General features: G+C 42.2%; 1 protein-coding gene across 2 annotated transcripts in view; it reads right to left on the bottom strand.

The window, feature by feature from the left end:
• ARFGEF3 (ARFGEF family member 3) overlaps positions 1-20,718 on the bottom strand; it is a 173,317-nt gene that overhangs the window by 61,087 nt on the left and 91,512 nt on the right. For both annotated transcript variants that reach the window (XM_027551679.1, XM_027551680.1), the window contains 4 exons: positions 14,596-14,700; positions 13,385-13,718; positions 5,379-5,491; positions 3,708-4,618 (listed from right to left, as the gene is read on the bottom strand). In XM_027551679.1, the coding sequence (XP_027407480.1) occupies positions 3,708-4,618; positions 5,379-5,491; positions 13,385-13,718; positions 14,596-14,700 (1,463 nt within the window). The remainder of the gene's footprint in view (positions 1-3,707; positions 4,619-5,378; positions 5,492-13,384; positions 13,719-14,595; positions 14,701-20,718) is intronic.

Raw genomic sequence — 20,718 nt, 5'->3', positions numbered from 1 at the left:
AGGGCCTTTGGAAGTCATTCTTTACCACTGTGACAACTCATTTAATCTGGAATTACTTTGTTGTTGTTTTTCAGTTGCTCAGTTGTGTCCAACTCTTTGTGACCCCATGGACTATAGCACACAAGGCTTCCCTGTCCTTCACCATCTCCCAGAGTTTGCTCAAACTCATGTCCATGAATCGGTGATGCCATCCAACTATCTTATCCTTTGTCATCTCCTTCTCTTCGTGTCCTCAATCTTTCTCAGCATCAGGGTCTTTTTCAATGAGTCAGCTCTTTGCATCAGGTAGACAAAGTATTGGAGCTTCAGCATCAGTTCTTCCAATGAATATTCAGGATTGATTTCCTTTAGAATTGACTGGTTTGATCTCCCTGCTGTCCAAGGGGCTCTCAAGAGTCTTCTCCAGCACCACAGTTTGAAAGCATCAATTCTTCGGCGCTCAGCCTTCATTATGGCCCAACTCTTGCGATGGTACATGACTACTGGAAAAACCACAGCTTTGATTATATAGACCTTTGTTGGCAAAGTGAAGTCTCTGCTTTTTATTACGCTGTCTAGGTTTGTCATAGCTTTTCTTCTAAGGAGCAGCGTCTTTTAATTACTAAGGGATGTTGTTTGTAAACATGAATTTATCTGAGAGCTAAATCTTACATTCTTAAATGCTAAAAGTTCTGCAGCTGTTATTTTGTATGGATAATTTTAATTTTACATAGAAGGGCCTAAATGTAATTTTACCATTTCTTGATCACTTAAGGCCATCATCACTGCAACGAGGGGCCGTGCTGTGATCTGATACACAGCTCTTTTGGGGCATCACTGATAGGTGCCAGACTCTGCCTTATCACCAGGGACACCAAGCTGGTTGGAGAAGTTGCTAAGCTCCTCTTCCCAAGAATGCTTTCAGTTGAGAAGATGCACAGGTTCAGAGACCCTACCAAACCCCTTCCAACTCAGGCTGTACTCCTTCAGCACATAACTATTCACATCTTTAGGGATCAAAGAGCAAGTTCTTCAATTTACAGTCAATAAATATTTATTGAGGATAAATCACACATATCTTGCACCCTTCGGACACAGCACAATGAAGTTTCTCTATAAACGTTGACTGAAGAAGCATTTGTGTGTGTGGGTGCACATGTGTGTGTATGAGATAAACAGAGATAAAGAGACAGAAGAGAGAGAGATACACACAACACAAATACACAGGAATGTTCAATAAAAGAATGTAAAATTTAATAATGGTGCACATAAGGTACTAGGGAGAAATATAATTTTTAAGAACCATATTTATATATTTTTCTTGTATTTCAATGACTAGAAATGAAACATAATTTTTGAAATGAAATGAAACATGATTTTGTGTGTATGTGTGTATTCCTTCACACAAATTAAATATCCCAACTATTTTTATATCTAATTCTTAAAAGAAAAATATTGAGAAAAATGTTGGGTAGTCTTAGAAACTGATATTTTACTGCCTTAACAAGAATGCAATGCAGTTAGGAAAGTTGAGAAATTATATGCATCTCTTTCTAATCACTAGGTACATTAGACAGTTACTGAGTAGTCCAGGATTAGAAGTGCTATATCTCTGCTGGTGCTTTATGCTATAACTGTGGATCACTCTCATATTAAAAAATGTTCTTCCTTAAATATACCTGGATTGATTTGACAAAGGACAATCTGCTCAGCTTCTTAAGATACTTAAGCTCCTTCTTAATAATACAGCAGTCACTTCTACCAAGTTCCAATAACTGGGCTACAATTTTTTTGTATTTGTGTGTGATATAGATGGGGTTGTAGCTTCCAAGGAGCTAAGAGTCTAGAAAGGGACAGGTGGATGCATGAACTCATATAACTATGACAAATATAGTAAGTGTCATGACAGACACATGTTCAGGGCTCAGTGGTGGAAGAACAAGCAATGGTCTTAGCTTTTGACAGTTCTGTGTGGTCAAAAGACCCTTGGATTTCAGGGGAAGGCACAGTTGAGCACCCTGAGGTCAGGCAATCATTTATTCCTGCTATAAATTTTTTTGCACTCATTAACTGCTTTCTCTCTGTAGCACTATGAGAGAATAGAAAATACATATATTGGTCTCTGCTCCCAGTTCCTGGCACAAAGCTCCTAAAACCCTAATGACTTCCTAAGTGATAAGAACACTAGGAATACCTCTTATTCTAATAAGTGTCTTTGATCTCATCCATGACCCAGGGCTCCTGAAACTCTCATAAATTCCCAAGTAATAAGAACACTAAGACGATCTCTTTTTCTAAAGAGGTGACTCTGGGTGGGCTCCTGGATAACTCCTTGATAGGAGCAAAGAATTTTTGGCTCCACCCCCACCATGCCATCCTCAAGAGAGAGGAGAGGAGCTGGAAATGGAGTTAATAATTGATCACACCTACATGAGGAAGCCTCCATAAATCCCAGCAGTAGAGGTTTGGGGAGATTACAAGTTGGCAGACACATCCACACCAGGAGGGTGACCCACACCAACTCCATGGGGACAGAAGCTCCTGTACTCAGGACCCTCCAAGACCTCACTCTGTGTATCTCTTCATCTGGCCATTCATCTATATCCTTTATCAGATCCTTTAGTAAATTGGTAAGCAAAAGTGAGTGTTTCCCTGAGGTCTGTGAGCTATTCTAACAAATTAAGTGAACCTAAGGAAGCGGTCATGAGAAGCTCTGATTTATAGCCAGTCGTTTAGAAGAACAGGTGACAGCCTGGGCTTGCAGCTGGCATCTGTAGTGGGGGTTAGGTAGCATCAGAACTGAGTTATATTGTAAGACACTCAGCTGCTATCTGAGGTTTGCTTGTTGTTTGAGGGGAAAACTTTCACACATTTGGTGACCGACTGTCAGAAGTACAGTGCTCTGTGTGACTCATAAAAGAGGGAAGAGGCACCGTAAGGAAGAACTGGGGTTTTCTCTACATATGAAGGAAAAAGCTGCATGCTCCCTCTACAAATACCTTACAAGAAAATGATCTAAATTCACTATTAATAAATTCATTATTCCCTGTGTTAAATGCTGCTTCCCTATATTGTTTACCTCCTTTCTTCACCAAAATCCTGGGTGATCATTTTCAGCCCTTCAGCAAAACTAGTATAATTCTCTGGTATGCCCTGGCCAAGATAGCCCACGGCACACCAGTTTAAATGCCGTTTGGGTCACAAGGTTGACATTCGGCAGACAGAAGGGTCTGAGATTGGAGAATGCTATGCTGACATAGAACACTGGAGCATCGCACACTGTGGGAAGTTCAGGGGAATTCAGAATATAGTGGTAGGACAGCCTGCATCTGCTCCAAGACCTCATCTGAAATAATTAACATGTCAACAAACCAGAAGTGCAACACACTATGATTTTAAGATATCAAAGTGTAGAAGCATAGGAAGAATTCAGTGTTCTGAGAATCCCAGACTGTCATTTTGTTTCAGTCAGCATCAGCTTTCTAGAAGGCACTTACCTCTTACCCTCTGCACATTTATCCACCTCTCGGTGTATTCTAGCCATCAACTGCTGCACAATTTGAACAAACCACCTCCAGTCAGTTACAGTCCTTGGCTCTCTTTAAGAAACCCAAGATTCATCAAGATGCTCTGAGCACTTCAAACTCCATGCATGCTAGTAACTGCCCATTAAACAAAATGCTCTGAATATTCTAGTGGACTATGTAGCAAAAAAATGAATTACAAACCTGAGCAGAAGGTAGAGACAAAGTTCTGGAGGGCTGAGTCCACCTCTTCCACACTGGGCAGGGCCAGGAGGCGCGGCAGGAGACCCTCCAGCGACTGCACGAACAGCCGGGCGCTGTGCTGGTCAGCCTCCTGGTTCTTCAGCAGCTTGAGAGACAGAGCTGCAGTCCGCAGGGACCTGTGGCCCAGGCAGTCCCGGGGGGTCTGCTCCTCATCAGCTAAAGAACAGTTGTCGGATCCAATGTCCGACACGTCCGATCTCCCGGAGTCCTTTTCAGCTGCCATGGAGTACTGGTCACAGGAGTCGAATTCTGTCCGAGAGAGGTCTTGGTCGTCCACGCTGAAGTTGCTCTCACTGTATCTGGATCCGTAGGACCTCATCCTGCAGTCGACGGACAGGAAGTTGGTTATATCGGGGTAGGCAACCGTGTGGCTCCTTTGAACCACGTCTGGCTGGTCCACAGCTTCTGGTTCTGACACTTTACTCAGAGTCTCCTTGCCCTCCTGGACGGCTGGTGACTTGAGGCCATTCTTGGGGTTTTCCGAGTGGTCCTCGGGTGTGGTCTGACCCAACTCTCCCTCCAAGGTGGTCTGGCCCGTGTCCGTGGTAACGCTGATGCTGATGTCAAGGCTCCGCTCATTCCCCAACTCCCAGGGTGTGTGTTCCGAGGACAGGACTCGCCGCTGCCAGCGGAAGTCGGCCTCATTGATCTCCATGGAGTCGCGGCTGGACTCGGCCCCGTCCTTCAGCTCCTCCAGGCGCAGCAGCAGCAGCTGGACTTGACTTTCGCTCAAGCCCCTGCCCTGGCTGAGCTCCTCCAAGGCTCCCAGCAAGGTGCAGACGCAGGACACGGCGGCGTAGCAGGCCTCGATGCCGCCCTTGATGCACGCCTCGGTCATGCCGTCCATGATGCTGAAAGTGTTCAAAGGAGCAGACGGCATCAGTACAGGAAACATGGAAAAGTGCTACCAAATGAACAAGAATTAGACTGGTGAACAGTTAGGTATTCAAAAGGGATACTCTTGATTCACATAAAATCAAATGATCTGGGCAAAAAGAATAAAATGAACAATAAAGGAAACAAATGTGCTCGGGCTGGAAAATGGCCCACTTTGAATCACAGTCTTTAGGTTGCCTGGTTTATGTAGGTACAAATAAAGATTCTGATGCAAATTTATGATCTTCACAAGGACAGGCATAGAATAATCTCACTTTTGTAACATGTTCAGTTTTCCAAACAGAAAACATTTATAATGCCTCTAGGATAGTATGGACCTTCCTTTATTCAAGAAATGTATTTCTGAAGAGATCCATGTGACTACAACTATTACAAATCAGATAATATTCCATTTCCGAGAGGGACTCTATGGAAAGGAATCATATAGCTGTAACATATTAAGTCAAAAAGTTTTTCCCCAAAATAAGCCCAATGAAGAATTTCTGTACAATTTGTACACTGGCTTTTCTCTAAGTCAATATGAAAATATGGAAAGTTATATGATTACAATAAACTGAGATAAGACTTCTCCTCTGGCTTTCAGGTACATTACTACATAGTCATATCTCATATAACAGATTCATATAATTTCAGGAACTTAGAAACAACGTTAAGAATATTCAGAGAAGCAGTCTTCACCAAGCAATAAAGATCCAAAAGGAGAACATATCATACAGTTTGAGAAGATCCAGATGAGACTTTCTTTTTGAAATTGATCTTTTTCTTGAGTCAGGTTCAGTGGAGCTGGGTCCTGCCAAATCACAGAGACGCTTTGGGCTCCCAAGTAGCTTTAAGCATATGGGGAAAAAATAACAGAAAAGTGAATATCATAAAAAAGCACAAGAACTGTGAGATCAAATAAACATATATGTTCTCTCTTGAGTGATATGGTCTAAGGAGAAAACACAATTTGGAATTCAAATCTTAATAAATCTGACTTTAGTGTTCTCCTTGACTTGGAATACCCATTGGGTCCCCAGCTCCCCAGTTTAGGACCAGCTTAGACAAAGAATATCCCTTGAGGGAGTGCTTCAAAGTTTTTTATATCACAGAACTAGAAAGCACCTACGCCTATGTTCTTTAGTAAGACTGGCCTATAATTTAACTTTTCTATCCTCTCCCTGCCTTATTTTGCTATGAAACTGACTAGCTTCAAAAACTGAATTAAGAAGTATACCTTTCTATTACCTGGGAAAGTTCATGTATTATTAGAACTACCTGTTCTTTGAATGTTGGTATAACTTGTTTCTCAAGCTGTATGGGGCCACTAATTTCTTCTGAATGGAAAGGTATTAACTACTGATTCAATTTTTTTAAAGATGATAATACTACTTAGGTCCTCAATTTCTCTTTGAATCAATTTTGTTTTAAGTTGCATTATTTCCTAGGGACTTATCTATTTTATCTAAGTTTTCAAATTTAATGGTCTAAAGTTGCCTTAATACCTTTGTTCATTTCTTTAACATTTGTAACATCTATGGTCATATGCCCTTTTTAAAAATTCTTATTTTTGTTTATTTTTACCTATTTTAGAATTTTGAATTCTTCTGTTAGTATTTTCAGAGTCCTGGCATGTTTTACTTTATTGATTCACTATATTGTGTTTGCTTTTAATCACATTACTTAATACAAAAGGGCAAAGTGACTATCTGAGGAGGCCTTACAAATAGCTGAGAAAAGAAGAAAAGCAAAAAGTAAAGGAGAAAGGGAAAGATATACCCAACCAAAGGCAGAATTCCAGAGAATAGCAAGGAGATATAAGAAAGGCTTCTTAAGTGAACAATGCAAAGAAACAGAGGAAAACAATAGAATGGGGAAGACTAGCGATCTCTTCAAGAAAATTGGAGATACCAAGGAAATATTTCATGCAAGATGGGCACAATAAAGGACAGAAATGGCAAAGACCTAACAGAAGCAGAAAAGATTAGGAAGAGGTGGCAAGAATACACAGAAGAACTATACAAAAATGTCTTAATGACCTGAATAACCACAATGGTGTGGTCACTCACCTGGAGCCAGACATCCTGGAACGTGAAGTCAAGTGGGCCTTAGGAAGCATTACTATGAACAGAGCTAGGGGAGGTGATGGAATTCCAGCTGAGCTATTTTAAATCCTAAAAGATAACGCTATGAAAGTGCTGCACTCAATATGCCAAAATTTGGAAAACTCAGCAGTGGCCACAGGACTGGAAAAGGTCAGTTTTCATTACAATCCCAAAGAAAGGCAACACAAAAGAATGTTCATACTACCATACAATTGCACTCATTTCACATGCTAGCAATGTCATGCTCGAAATCCTTCAAGCTACGCTTCAACAGTATGTGAATTGAGAAATTCCAGATGTACAAGCTGGATTTAGAAAAGGCAGAGGAACCAGAGATCAAATAGCCAACATCCCTTGGATCACAGAAAAAACAAGGGAATTCCAGAAAAACATCTACTTTTGTTTCATTGACCACGCTAAAGCCTTTGACTGTGTGGATCACAACAAACTGTTGAAAATTCTTAAAGAGATGGGAATAACAAACCAGCTTACCTGTCTCCTGAGAAACCTGTATGCAGGTCAAGAAGCAATAGTTAGAACCAGACATGGAACAACAGACTGGTTCAAAATTGGGAAAGGAGTATGTCAACACTGTATATTATCATCCTGCTTATTTAACTTATATGCAGAGTACATAATGCAAAATGCTGGGCTGGATGAATCACAAGCTAGAATCAAGACTGCCAGGAGAAATATCAACAACCTCAGATATGCAGATAAAACCACTCTAATGGCAGAAAGTGAAGAGGACTTAAAGAACCTCTTGATCAAGATGAAAGAGGAAACTGAAAAAGCTGGCTTAAAACTCAGCACTCAAAAAACTAAGATCATGGCATCTAGTCCCATCACTTCATGGCAAATAGGGAAAAAGTGGAAACAGTGACAGATTTTATTTTCTTGGGCTCCAAAATCACTGCGGACAGTGACTGTAGCCATGAAATTAAAGGATGTTTGCTCCTTGGAAGAAAAGCCATGTCAAACTTAGCATATTAAAAAACAGAGACATCACTTTGCTGGCAAAGGTCCATACAGTCAAAGCTATACTTTTCCCAGTGGTCATATACGGATGTGAGAATTGGACCATAAAGAAGGCTGAGTGCTGAAGAATTGATGCTTTCGAACTGTGGTGCTGGAGAAGACTCTTGGGAGTCCCGCGGACAGCAAGGAGGTCAAATTAGTCAATCCTAAAGGAAATCAGTCCTGAATATTCATTGGAAGGACTGATGCTGATGCTCCAATACTTTGTCCACCTGATGCAAAGAGCCAACTCATTGGAAAAGACTCTGATGCCGGGAAAGATTTAGGGCAAGAGAAGGGGACAACAGAAAGGTGAGATGATTGTATGGGATCATCAACTCAATGGACATGCGTTTGAGCAAACTCTGTAAGATAGTGAAGAATGTATGTACTGCAGTTCTTGGGGTGGCAAAGAGTTGAAAAGGACTTAACAACAGTTCTAGTCTTTCTTTTGAGTTTTTAAAAAATTTAAGCTCTTCCTTTCCAAACTACCTAAGTTGGAGAATTAGAACATTAATTTTAGACTTTCTATTTTTTGAGGTAAGTCATTGAAGCCATAGATATCCTTTTATGCACTGTTTTGGCTATATCTTACAAGTTCTCATACAGGATTTTCATAATTTTTTCGTTCAAATGTATTTTTGTTTCTATATGGTAGACATCTGTACAGAAAATTTCAATTTGAGGCTAAGTTAAAGAAAGATTGATTAATCAAGTACATTGAAGCAGACATCCTACTATTACGTTATTTTCAAAATGACTTATATTTGCAAGATAAAGTATATTAAGTAGAAAAAATTACATGTTTTGCTTCTTCAAAATTCCTTTCTTCTGCCAGAAATTGGGAACGTCTCTCTTGGAGGCACAAACATGAAGCTTCCACTTTTTTTTGTCATCAAGAAAGAAGCAATATTACAGAGATCAAGGCAGTTTCTCTCTCTCTCCCTCCATCTGTCTGCCTGCCAGACCTGCAGCCAAGTGAAGTGGCTATGCCTCTGAGCCTCTAGCTGTCCCATCTCTTGTTAGAAGGATAAGTGCCTTTCAGGGGCACAAGAGTGGGAAATCTGACTCTCTCTTGGGATCCCATTACATTCCCTAATCCAACTTTACCAGGAATAAATCAGATGACATATTTGAATTCTCACATTAATCTTGTGTTTATTTCTCAGGTGCTTCAGAGTCTGGAGGGAAAGGAAATAGAGTTTTGGAGAACTCGCAACAAATACTTAAAGAAAAGCAAGACTTGTTTAATTTCAGCTTCTTCTGGTGGGAATGAGGAATTGGTGTCAGTGGCTAGGGTGTCACAAGTCTGATAAAGACTAGGGCTTCCTTCTAAAGCTGAAACGTGGGGGAGAGAAAAGGAAGCAAGGTGTTCTTTTCGGTTATGAAATGTTTTGGGTGGGGGGAATAGAAGCAAAAAAAGAAAATGTATTTTGAAAAACAAAATGTCCTGTATGCCTTTGATTAATAAGCACACAGCACACATGGCAGAGAGACGAATTAGAGAGAGAACGGCAAATAATGTACCAGGCGTTCAAACTCCACAAGAGCAAACAAACATCCTGGGTGCCCAGGGGTTTCCTTTGTATGCCTGAGCCCTGCACATTTTGGTATCTAGGTTACCAGCCTTCCCAAATTACTGGTTTTGCCACAGTAAGTGGAGGCGATGCTCGTGAGAACAACCTGGCCCACGTGAGTATGTTGTGCTCCGCGGGGCAGCACAGCCTGGACACACTACCCTGGTGTCAATTACAGCCTCGCTTAGCAAATTGACCGTGGGGAGCCAGCAAATCCATGAAGAGGGGAACACGGAACTGATTTCCTTTGCAGTACTAAGGAAGCTATTATAGAAAGTGCATTGAGAACTATACACCTCGTAGGCAAAGTATTTACTTAGAATTCAGCTGTCGAGTGGCTCTACCCTGGGCAACGATAACTCCAGTGCCTGTCATCTCTGTATACTTGCTTTTTGTATGCTCACTTAGTCATGTCTGACTCTTTGCCACCCCATGGACTGTAGCCCACCAGGCTTCTCTGTCCATGGGATTTTACAGGCGAGAATACTGGTGTGGGTTGGCATTTTCTTCTCCAGGGGATCTTCCCGACCCAAGGGATCTAACCCTGGTCTCTTGCATCTCCTGCATTGGCAGGCAGATTGTTTACTGCTCGCATCACCTGGGAAGTTCTGAGGGGGAAAGAAAGGATGCTGTTGCTTCAAAACACCCTCTGCAGATATTCTGTCTTCAGGTCAGAATATTGAACACTTGAATATCAAAATGTATTGAACACTTATTCTTATTCAAGGACTGTAGTGTTAGATATCAAAGGAAACACAGAAAACAATGTATACAAAACCATGTTTAGGGAGACAAGAGGCTTGTTCCACATGGTATTGTGGAGCAGTCAGAGTGATGAGGCATTATAATCAATTGCTAAATGGTGGAACAAGATTTAGAGAAGAGTGAAATCACTGGTCTGAGGAAGCAGAGTCATAAAAGAGAAAGATTTTGACAGAAAGGCAGTTGTAATTAGAATATCTGGGTTTATATTTTAGTCATATTGCTCACAAGGACTTTGGGGGAGTAAACCTCTCTTCAAGAAGCCTCAGTATCCCAATCTGGAAAATGGGAGCAATATTATCTCCCTAAAGAAGTCTGTAAATAAGCTAATGTGAAGTGCCAGCAAAGTCTGTCTAGCTTACTGTGATCCACCATTTCACTATGTTAAGTGGAAGTGGCCAATGGGCACAGAGCAGGGGGAGCTGGAATAGAAGCAGCAAAGTAGAAACTGAACAAAGCAGGATGGAATGAGGGTGCATCCTGAGAAATGATGGGAAATGAGGATGATGATGGAAGGGTCTGGAAACTGGGCAGAGTATTTTAGACTTGATGGGAGAGGCAACATGCGCCACTGGAGAGTGGAAAAATTAACAGTGGCCATTTACGAATATAGTGAGAAGTGCTAGTTGCTCAGTCACGTCTAACTCTTTGTGACTCCACGGACGGTAGGCTGCCAGGCTCCTTTGTCCATGGAATTCCCTAGGCAAGAATACTGGAATGGACAGTCATTCCCTTCTCCAGGGGATCTTCCTGACCCAGGGATCAAACCAGAGTCTCCTGCATTGCAGGTAGATTCTTTACCATCTGAGCCACCTGGGAAGCCCATCCAGGAAAATAAAAGGGAGAAAACACACAGGCAGGAGGCAAGGAGACCAACGTGAATGATTCACTGCTTCAGGCAGGAGGTGATGAGAACCTGCTATCTTTAGCTCTCTGTAGGTTTTTCTCTTCCTTTATGTTCTTGTTCAGTCACTAAGTTGTGTCTGATTCACTGCAACCCCCCGGACTGAAGCCCTCCCAGGCTCCCCTGTCCATGGAATTCTCCAAGCAAGAATACTAGAGTTGGCTGCCATGCCTTTCTCCAGGGGATCTTCCTGACCTAGGGATTGAACTCGGGTCTCCTGCAGTGCAGGTAGGTTCTTTACCATCTGAGCCATGAGGGAAGCTCATAAGCGCACCACATATTTGTTTATCACTTTAAATACTCACAAAGTACTTATACAAACTTTATGGCATTTTGAATTGGCAGCCTTTGGCATACTGTCACTACGTAGCGAAAATAAACTGCTAAGTTCAGAGTTAAACGCTTTAGCTATGGTATCTAGCTGATGAGTGGCAGAGAGGGGATTCAAACCTTGACTCAGACCCAACTTCATGGAAAGGGTAGCTGAACCAGTGCCAGGAAAAGAGCTGCTGGAATCATCCGCATTGTAATATGAAAGTCCAGCCCAGTGATAAGTGTGTGTAGGGAAAGACCAGGGGCTTGGGTTCAGATGGAGATTTGTACCCTTTCTCTTTTTTAAGAAAGTTAATTTTATTTTTATTTATTTATTTGGTTGCATAGGGTCTTAGTTGCAGCATGTGGGCTCATCATTGCCCCTTGGGATGTGGGATCTTAGTTCCCCAACCAGGGATGGAACCCACATCCCCTTATTGGAAGGCAGAGTCTTAACCACTGGACCACCAGGGAAGTGCCCACCTTTTCTCTTCCTTTTGACCCTGGGCAAGTCATTTGACCCCTTGAAGTAGTTTCTTTGTGGGAGGGAAAATTCCTTTTTCCTGGCTTTATGTTTCTACAGGCAGGAACACCCAGTGGAATAGCATTCTGGGTCCTTCTCCTTTTCTCACTTCTTCCCAGTGGAGGGGGAGTGGCTGGTCTGACTGGTTAATTCTGGAGAAAGAGATGAGCATGCATGGTGGCCCCTTCTACTGTCCTCTTCCTGGAGATTGGCTAATTCAAAGAAAGTCCACCCTGTTCCTCCAGACGACAAGCTTCACAGGGGTGGGGGCAGGTTCCTAGGGGACGGTTGTTTGGGTGGTGGCCCCTGGTAGCTCAGTCCGTAAAGAATACGCCTGCAATGCAGGAGACCTAGGTTCAATCCCTGGGTTGGGACGATCCCTTGGAGAAGGAAATGGCTACCCACTCCAATATTCTTGCCTGGGGAATCCCATGGACAGCTACAGCCCAAGGGGTCACAAGAGTTGGACACAACTTAGTGACTAAACCACAAATGCTTCTGGTCTCATTGGCCTCCAAAGCTGCATTGTGTTCATCAACCGAGTGGTGACCAGATATCAAAGCTGCCCATTTGATCCCCTTGTCTGAAGCTCTGTTAGGGAAGACATTCTTCACTGGTATATAACCTCACAAAGTTATTATGAATATTAAAGATAATATATGTTAAATACTGGCATAAAGAAAAATGGTCATTACTTCTGTGGGTCCATAAATTTTCTTCATCAGCAATTAAACTTGGATTGTTCCTTCATTTCTGGAAACACTGGGTGAGAATTTTCATTTTTAATTACAGTCAAATCTCATGAAAACAACATCAGCAAGTCATTCAAATTAAGCTTTTTAAAAACTGGTGAGTAGCCAATACTGCTCAAGGTAATTTTGTTACACTGATTTTTTTGGTATCAGGTACCAAAACCCAGTGTGATTAAACCTTCATGGACAAGTTTACAGGTACAAAAAAGTTGATCACTTTTCTTTTTGGTTGAGAAGCAGAGGAATTCTTAAAGTATCCTCAAAATAGCTCCAATTCCTCCTCGAAATCATGAAGTGGCTCACTGGGACATATATCCTAAGCTGGACATCCTTTGTCTCATGACATGTGGGAGAAATAGGGCATAAGAAGGACTGGAGAACAGGGTCCCTTTTAGAAATCAGAGATCAGTAAAGCTCATTTTTGGATAATGTATAACCTGAGTATAAAATCATTTTGAAATCCAATTTTGGCAAAAGTGAATAAACACACACATCTGCACAGACAGTACCTTAGGGAGCAAACTGAAAGTTCAGCCTGGGTTCCAGTCAGATGCATGTGGCTCAAATTATCAAACGGCTTTGCTGCAGTGAGCATTTATCAACACCCCCTTAGCCCAACTCCCAACACATGCCCACACAGCCTCCAGGGCTAAAGATACTATTATTGGATACTGCAGAGAAGCAATTAAGCTCCAGCAGATGATTGGCAAACGCTTTCTAAGTACTTCCTGTGCACAAGGTGCTCAGCCCCCACAACAAAGCTGGGGGTGTCCTTCACGGCCTCCCTACCTCTTTCATGATCTTGATGGCTTCCACACGGTGCTGGGGTGGGGGGTAGAGCAGCACACGGTGGTAGAGGGACTGCAACACGGGCTTCATGGAGTCCACCGACCCCACCAGCCGCACCAGCTCAGCCGCGATGTAGTAGATGGTCCGGGCCACTGGCCCACTCAGGGCTGGCGCTGTGGAGGAGCAGCCCGAACCCCGGCCGTGGTCGGAAACCCCAGGAGACACAGAGTCTGACTCGATGCTGGTACTCGTGCTGCTGCTGTGTGCAGAGGTGATGGTTTTATCATGAATCGGATTCCCCAGGATCACGATGAGAGCGGGGCAAAGGTTCTTCCTGAGAGGGGAGGAGAGGAAAGATCAGTTTCCCTTCAAGCCAGATGATGAAACATGAATACTATCCTGAGGGTAAACACCAGGTGCCCCAAAAATGACACGTAAGAGCTGGGCTCTTTACTGCCCCTTTTTCTGGCTACCTCCTGCTCCAGCATGTCCTGTCTCTCCATCACTCCTGGGGATAGCAACAGAATACTTTTCTTCATAATTCAAGCTGGGGTTAACTATATAAACTATCAAGAGAAGTATCAGAAAGCATCTTCTATGAAGAAAATGGACTCAAAGTGCTAAATGGCTTAGTGATAAAGTTTCATTTTATTATAAATAATGAAATTACTTATATTTCTCATTTGAGAAGTTAATTTAAAATTCTGACACATATCACACTGATACACAGCACTCAACTTTCTCCCTGTCAGATTAGCCCAGGAACCCAGAGCAACTTGCTGGCTGCCTGAGGGCCCTGTCATTTGTGTGAATCTCTGACTGTGATTAAGAGACTAGTTTGCAGGTTGAGATGGAGAGAGTACCACGGTGAGGTTGCGAAGAAGGTTCAGTTATGGTAAAGAGGAACTATCTCTCCTGTGCAATTCACTGGTGACTTTATATGATTTAGAACATAGGCTTTCATGATCTTGTGATGTAAATAAAATGCAGGTGGGCCTTGGGAGGCATAGTTGGTTAAAATAACTATCCTTTACTCTCCGTAGCTTGGTCTGGTACATATAAGCAAAGCACTCTTTCCCTCTAATACATTTACACAGAAATGGAACAAGAGAGGCACAGATGCCACAGGAAGGGACCCACAGACCCAGCCGGATGGAGCGAGCCCCCGGGCCTAGCGCAGAGCCAGCGTGGGCATCAAGATGAGTCCTCACCAGATGAGGTCTGTGAAGCCTCGGTGCAGCTGCATGGAGGAGGAGGAGCTGCTGAGCACGGACAGGATGCACTCCAGGTACAGGAGCTGCAGCTGCTGGCTGTCACTGCGGGGAACAGAACCAACACACAAACACATCCAAAGTAAAGGGAAGATTAAAGAGGTGATGTGTGGGAAACACTTGAGAAAATGTTAGGCATCACAGAGTGTTAATTTGGGGGGAGGTTGGTAATGTCATGGGTTGCCTTCTGTTCCCCCCACCTCCATTTCACACTTTGAGGTCCTAATCCCTGGTACCTCAAAGATGGTCTTATTTGGAGGTGGGGTCTTTACACAGGCAACCAAGTTAAAGCAAAGCCATTAGGGTAGATCCTCATTCAACAGGATTGGTATCCTATGGTTTTTCCAGTAGTCATGTATGGATGTGAGAGTTGGACTATAAAGAAGGCTGAAAGTGTTAGTCACTCAGTCATGTTTGACTCTCTGTAACCCACCAGGTTCTTCTGTCCATGGAATTCTCCAAGCAGGAATACTGGAGTGGGTGGCCATTTCCTTCTCCAGGGGATCCTCCCCATCCAGGTACCGAACCTGGGTATCCTTCATTGCAGGCAGACTCTTTACCAACTGAGCCACCAGGGAAGTGCAAAGAAGGCTGAGTGCCAAAGAACTGATGCTTTCAAACTGTGGTGCTGGAGAAGACTCTTCAGAATCCCTTGAACAGCAAGATCAAACTGGTCAATCCTGAAGGAAATCAATCCTGAATATTCACTGGAAGAACTGATGCTGAAGCTCTAATTCTTTGGCCACCTGATGCAAACAGCCAATTCATTGGGAAAGACCCTGATGCTGGGAAAGACTGAAGGCAGGACGAGAAGGGGATGACAGAGGATGAGATGGTTGGATGGCATCATTGACTCAATGGACACAAGTTTGAACAAACTGTGGGAGATGGTGAGGGACAGGGAAGCCTGGCATGCTGCATTCGTGGGGTCTTGAAGAGTTGGACATGACTGAGGAACTAAACAATCATCTTCATAAAACAGGGAAATTTGGACACAGAAATACATATGGAGGGAAGACAATGTGAAGAGACAAGGGGAGTAGATGAGGAGTGAAGCCTCCCAGCTCTGAGAAGAAACCAACCCTGCTGACATTCTGATCTCCAGCCTCCAGAACTATGAGACAATGGATTTCTGTTATTAAAGCCACTTTTTTGTGATACACAGTTTGTGATACTTTGTTTTGGCAGCCCCAGCAAACCAATTAGGATGATTTTTCTGTAATAAACTTGATTTTTTAGAAGTTTTGATTTATAGAAAAATGTAGCATGGTACAGAATGTGGCCATATTTTACCCAGCCCTGTACGTGGTTTATCCTATTAGTAACGTCTTACCATTAAAGAACAAATTAACAGTTACCATTAAGGAACAAATATTGATATATTGACTTAAGTCTACAGTTTACTCCAGAAATACTAAATTTTAATATATTTGTCTAAATTTTTCAAGACACTATGTACTATGATATCTTTTAGATGGTTAATACTTTACTAACTTGCATTTGGCTTTTCTTCTTTATTTTTTTTTTAAATCACCAGTGTTTTTCAATGGACAAATTATTTTTCTCATAGTTATTACTATACAGTTCTTCATTAGAACCAGATATTTTTAAAAAACATATAACTTTATGAGATGCACACTTTTATACCTGGACTAAATTTTCTGCCTAATCCACCAGAAAGTACTAAAATCCAAGTGGGTTGTCTTTCTGACCAATCATTTGACTCATTATTAAGAAAAATAATTAAATGCCCTATTAAAAAATGTTTTATCTTTCAAACTATCAGTTGATCATCACAAAACTAAAATAACCATAGACAATAAAAAGTCTCAACTTCTGAAATCACTGGAAATAAACCCAGAGAAAAGTTACAAGCAGTCAAGTTTCCCACGAGTACCTATCAGCAAAGCGTGCTGTAGCAATACGGCAACCCCAAGGCATAGGACTCAATGACAGAGACAGCTCATTGCCAAGGAAACTGGCCCGGAATCTCCTTGGAGACCGAATGCAGCTGCTTTTCTGTGGGCTGCTGCAGTCTGGCAAAATAAGTACTTGTGGCCTGGCATGAGTCACGTCATTAGAGGCACACCTTCACGCAGGCCCTTCACTAGATATACGGATGTGTGTGCACAGGGTGTACATTTCATATTTGCCTGACAACAGGTGAATCTGTGGAATGCACAGGGCAGAAAGGAGCCTAGAAACCAGCCAAGACTTTCAACACACAATAGGGAATATGCGCCCACTTAGGAGGCCTGTGAGTCACTCTGCCTGGCCTTTTGTTGGAGCAGGTTGAGTGTCTGCTGGTCTCACTCTTTGCTCGTCTCTGGATTTCCTCCAGGCTCAAGATACACAGAGAACAGCTCCTGTAGGTGACAGGGGTCCATGAAGAAGAAGCAGGGCAGACCCGGCACCACACCCTCAGTCTCTGGAGTTCTTAAAATTGGTTTTGTTTTGAGCTGTTTTGACTTTACCTCCCTTAGAAACAGATTCAAATTTAGTTAGAAAAAGGAGAGAGAGTTAATTGCATAGGAGTGGAATGGAATTAGAATGTGCAATACGAAGGTCACCCTTGCCTCACTGATTCCTCTCTGACATTCTGTTCTGGGAAGAGAGGGAAGTGGGAGAGGGTGTGGGAGACCAACAAGCAGAGAATGAAGAAATATATTCCTAAGCCCAGTGATTCTCCCCCAAATTCTTAGATTTAAACAGCATTGTCTAACTCAATCTGCCTAATAGAGTGTTCTATTAATACCACATCTCCAAGGCATGTGAGTTAACCTGTATGCCTGAAAGCATTTTCTGAATACTCCTAGGAGACCGAACATATCATGAGTATATACCCCTATAAAGCTAAAGCCCCAGGAGGTATACAAGTACTAATTTTGGAAATGGATATTGAGAGAGGAAGTAATGACCTGCCTCTTGAGAAACCTGTATGCAGGTCAAGAAGCAACAGTTAGAACTGGACATGGAACAACAGACTGGTTCCAAATAGGAAAAGGAGTACGTCAAGGCTGTATACTGTCACCCTGCTTATTTAATTTATATGCAGAGTACATCATGAGAAACGCTGGGCTGGAGGAAGCACAAGCTGGAATCAAGATTGCTGGGAGAAATATCAATAACCTCAGATATGCAGATGACACCACCCTTATGGCAGAAAGTGATGAAGAACTAAGGAGCCTCTTGATGAAAGTGAAAGAGGAGAGTGAAAAAGTTGGCTTAAAGCTCAACATTCAGAAAACTAAGATCATGGCATCTGGTCCCATCACTTCATGGCAAATAGATGGGAAAATAGTGAAACAGTGGCTGACTATTTTTCTGGGCTCCAGAATCACTGAAGATGGTGACTGCAGACATGAAATTAAAAGATGCTTACTCCTTGGAAGGAAAGTTATGACCAACCTAGACAGCATATTCAAAAGCAGAGACATTACTTTGTCAACAAAGGTCCATCTAGTCAAGGCTATGGTTTTTCCAGTAGTCATGTATGGATGTGAGAGTTGGACTATAAAGAAGGCTGAGCACTGAAGAATTGATGCTTTTGAACTGTGGTTTTGGAGAAGACTCTTGAGAGTCCCTTGGACTGCAAGGAGATCCAACCAGTCCATCCTAAAGGAGATCAGTCCTGGGTGTTCATTGGAAGGACTGATGTTGAAGCTGAAACTCCAATACTTTGGCCACCTGATGTGAAGAGCTGACTCATTGGAAAAGACCCTGATGCTGAAAGATTTAGGGCAGGAGGAGAAGGAGACGACAGAGGATGAGATGGTTGGATGGCATCACCGACTCAATGGACATGGGTTTGGGTAGACTCTGGCAGTTGGTGATAGACAGGGAGGCCTGGCGTGCTGTGGTTCATGGGATCATAAAGAGTCAGACACGACTGAGTGACTGAACTGAATGAACTGAATGACCATAGAAGCTGAAGCTGAAACTCCAATACTTTGGCCACCTGATGCGAAGAACTGACTCATTGGAAAAGACCCTGATGCTGGGAAGGATTGAAGGCAGGAGGAGAAGGGAACGACAGAAGATGAGATGGTTGGATGGCATCACTGACTTGATGGACATGAGTTTGAGTAAGATCCAGGAGTTGGTGATGGATGGAAGCCTGGTGTGCTGCAATCCATGGGGTTGCAAAGAGTTGGACACGACTGAGTGACTGAACTGAACTGAATGACCATAGTGTGATTTCAGACAAAGAACCTATTTAGAAGTTAGAAGAGGTGTCAAGATTAGCCAACAGAAAATAAAAGGACTTAAAGCAATAAAATCAGAAGAAACTATACAGATATGAAAATCCAACAAAGAAAACTAAACCACCAGAGTGAGGGCAGCCAAGGGCATGGTATCATCTGATTAGGTGGTCTAAAGGTCTCCCAGTGAAGCTGCACTAAACCTGCTATAGCTCAGCTTCTACAGCAACAGAACCCCTGTCGTAGGGCACTGCAGTCATGATGGGAAAGACCGCAACCAAACAAGTCTCTAGAGGCAGAATTATGGTAAGGAAATTGCTTTGAAAAACCAAGCAAGACTATGAGAATCCTATAAAAAAAAATCATTAAGCTCTCTAACAATATGCCTAAAGGCACCTTTGATCCAATATTCAATGAGAAATCCTAGAAAACACATGTGTGTCACATGAGTTATTTTTTTCCATTTAAAGCCTATCATTTAGTTACATGATTGAGACATGTTTCCATTTTTCAGTGACTGATAGAAATGTATGACCTTTAGTTTCTAATACACGTATGTGAACATTTGTGATGTTTATGCAATGTATTTTTCTAACAATCTACAGTCCAAATTTCTAATGTAAGAAACTCCTAAATCCACTGTAAACTAGCATTAGCACTGATAATTCTGAAAGCAAACAAGCTTTTTAGAGCTAATAGTTATCAAATATTTATTATGTGCTTTGCAGCAAAAAAAGATTCCACTTATACAAGTACTTCCTCGAAGATATTGATCTGAATGTCTTTAATAATAATTACACAATAAGCATTACTTAGGACTGTTTAAGGTAAACTAGGTCATATGGTTGCCCTACAGTAGAGGTCCCTGTAGGGGACATTAGAGGCATTCAGGTTTTAAAGACCATGAACCGAACCCCAGATGCCAGGCAGGGCCTTACTGGACTTTGCTAAAAGCTCATTCTGGACCAACAAACAATGGTATCATTTACAGACCCATAGATTCATTCTCACTTATCTTGATGACTATTTTTAAATTTATTAATGGCATAATTACCTTGAGCTATTATTAGCACTTTTGTAGCACTTAAAATTCTTAGATTTTTCCCTAAACAAACTACTCAGGAAAAAAAAGGTTCACTTCTTTGTTTTCCCTTGGCAGCTCAGTAATGAACATAGCTTTTATATTTTCAAAGTTTTGGTGGTCTTTGGTTTATTTTCTGACAATGCTAAGACCTGAGATGGGGGGGTGGGCCGAGAAGAATTCTTGACAGCTGGCAATAGCCAGCTGTGTGTTCCCCTGGGAAACATCAACAATTGCACAGAATGTTAATATCAGATGAGGACTCTTTAAGACGATGATGGAACAAGATGAAAGCAATCTATAATCACATCTGAACAGAAATTTAAAAAAAATCTGTACAATTACAAAAATGACCAAATATCACCCTCCCCTGTAAGCGACCCTTGCTGATTCTCCAGTGACAACTCTGGCTCCCATCTAGCCCTCTTGTCTAGATGACGACAGCTGGGTTGGCCAAAAAGTTCATATGGGTTTTCCTGTAAGATTTTATGGAAAAACCCAAGGGAGCTTTTTGGCCAACTCAATAGGATGTTCAATGCTAGAATTGCCCCTCACTTTCTGACAGTGCCCAATTCTTGAACAGAACATCCAAGTCCTTTAATCCACCTGATATTACCCAACTCAGGTACAAATCCTGTAACAATTCCTAACACCCACCCTTTTACTGGATGCCCCATCATTCCTCATAGTGTACAGGCTCCCTTGCTATAGCAAGTTAATAAACCTAATTCTGTTTATTCTGATCTTGGTGGGCACTGACAATCTTTTAGGTTAATTTTC

This window comes from Bos indicus x Bos taurus, chromosome 9 (assembly GCF_003369695.1).
Source record: "Bos indicus x Bos taurus breed Angus x Brahman F1 hybrid chromosome 9, Bos_hybrid_MaternalHap_v2.0, whole genome shotgun sequence".
NCBI classification, from domain to species: Eukaryota; Metazoa; Chordata; class Mammalia; order Artiodactyla; family Bovidae; genus Bos; species Bos indicus x Bos taurus.
This window is presented reverse-complemented; position numbering and strand designations above follow the sequence as displayed.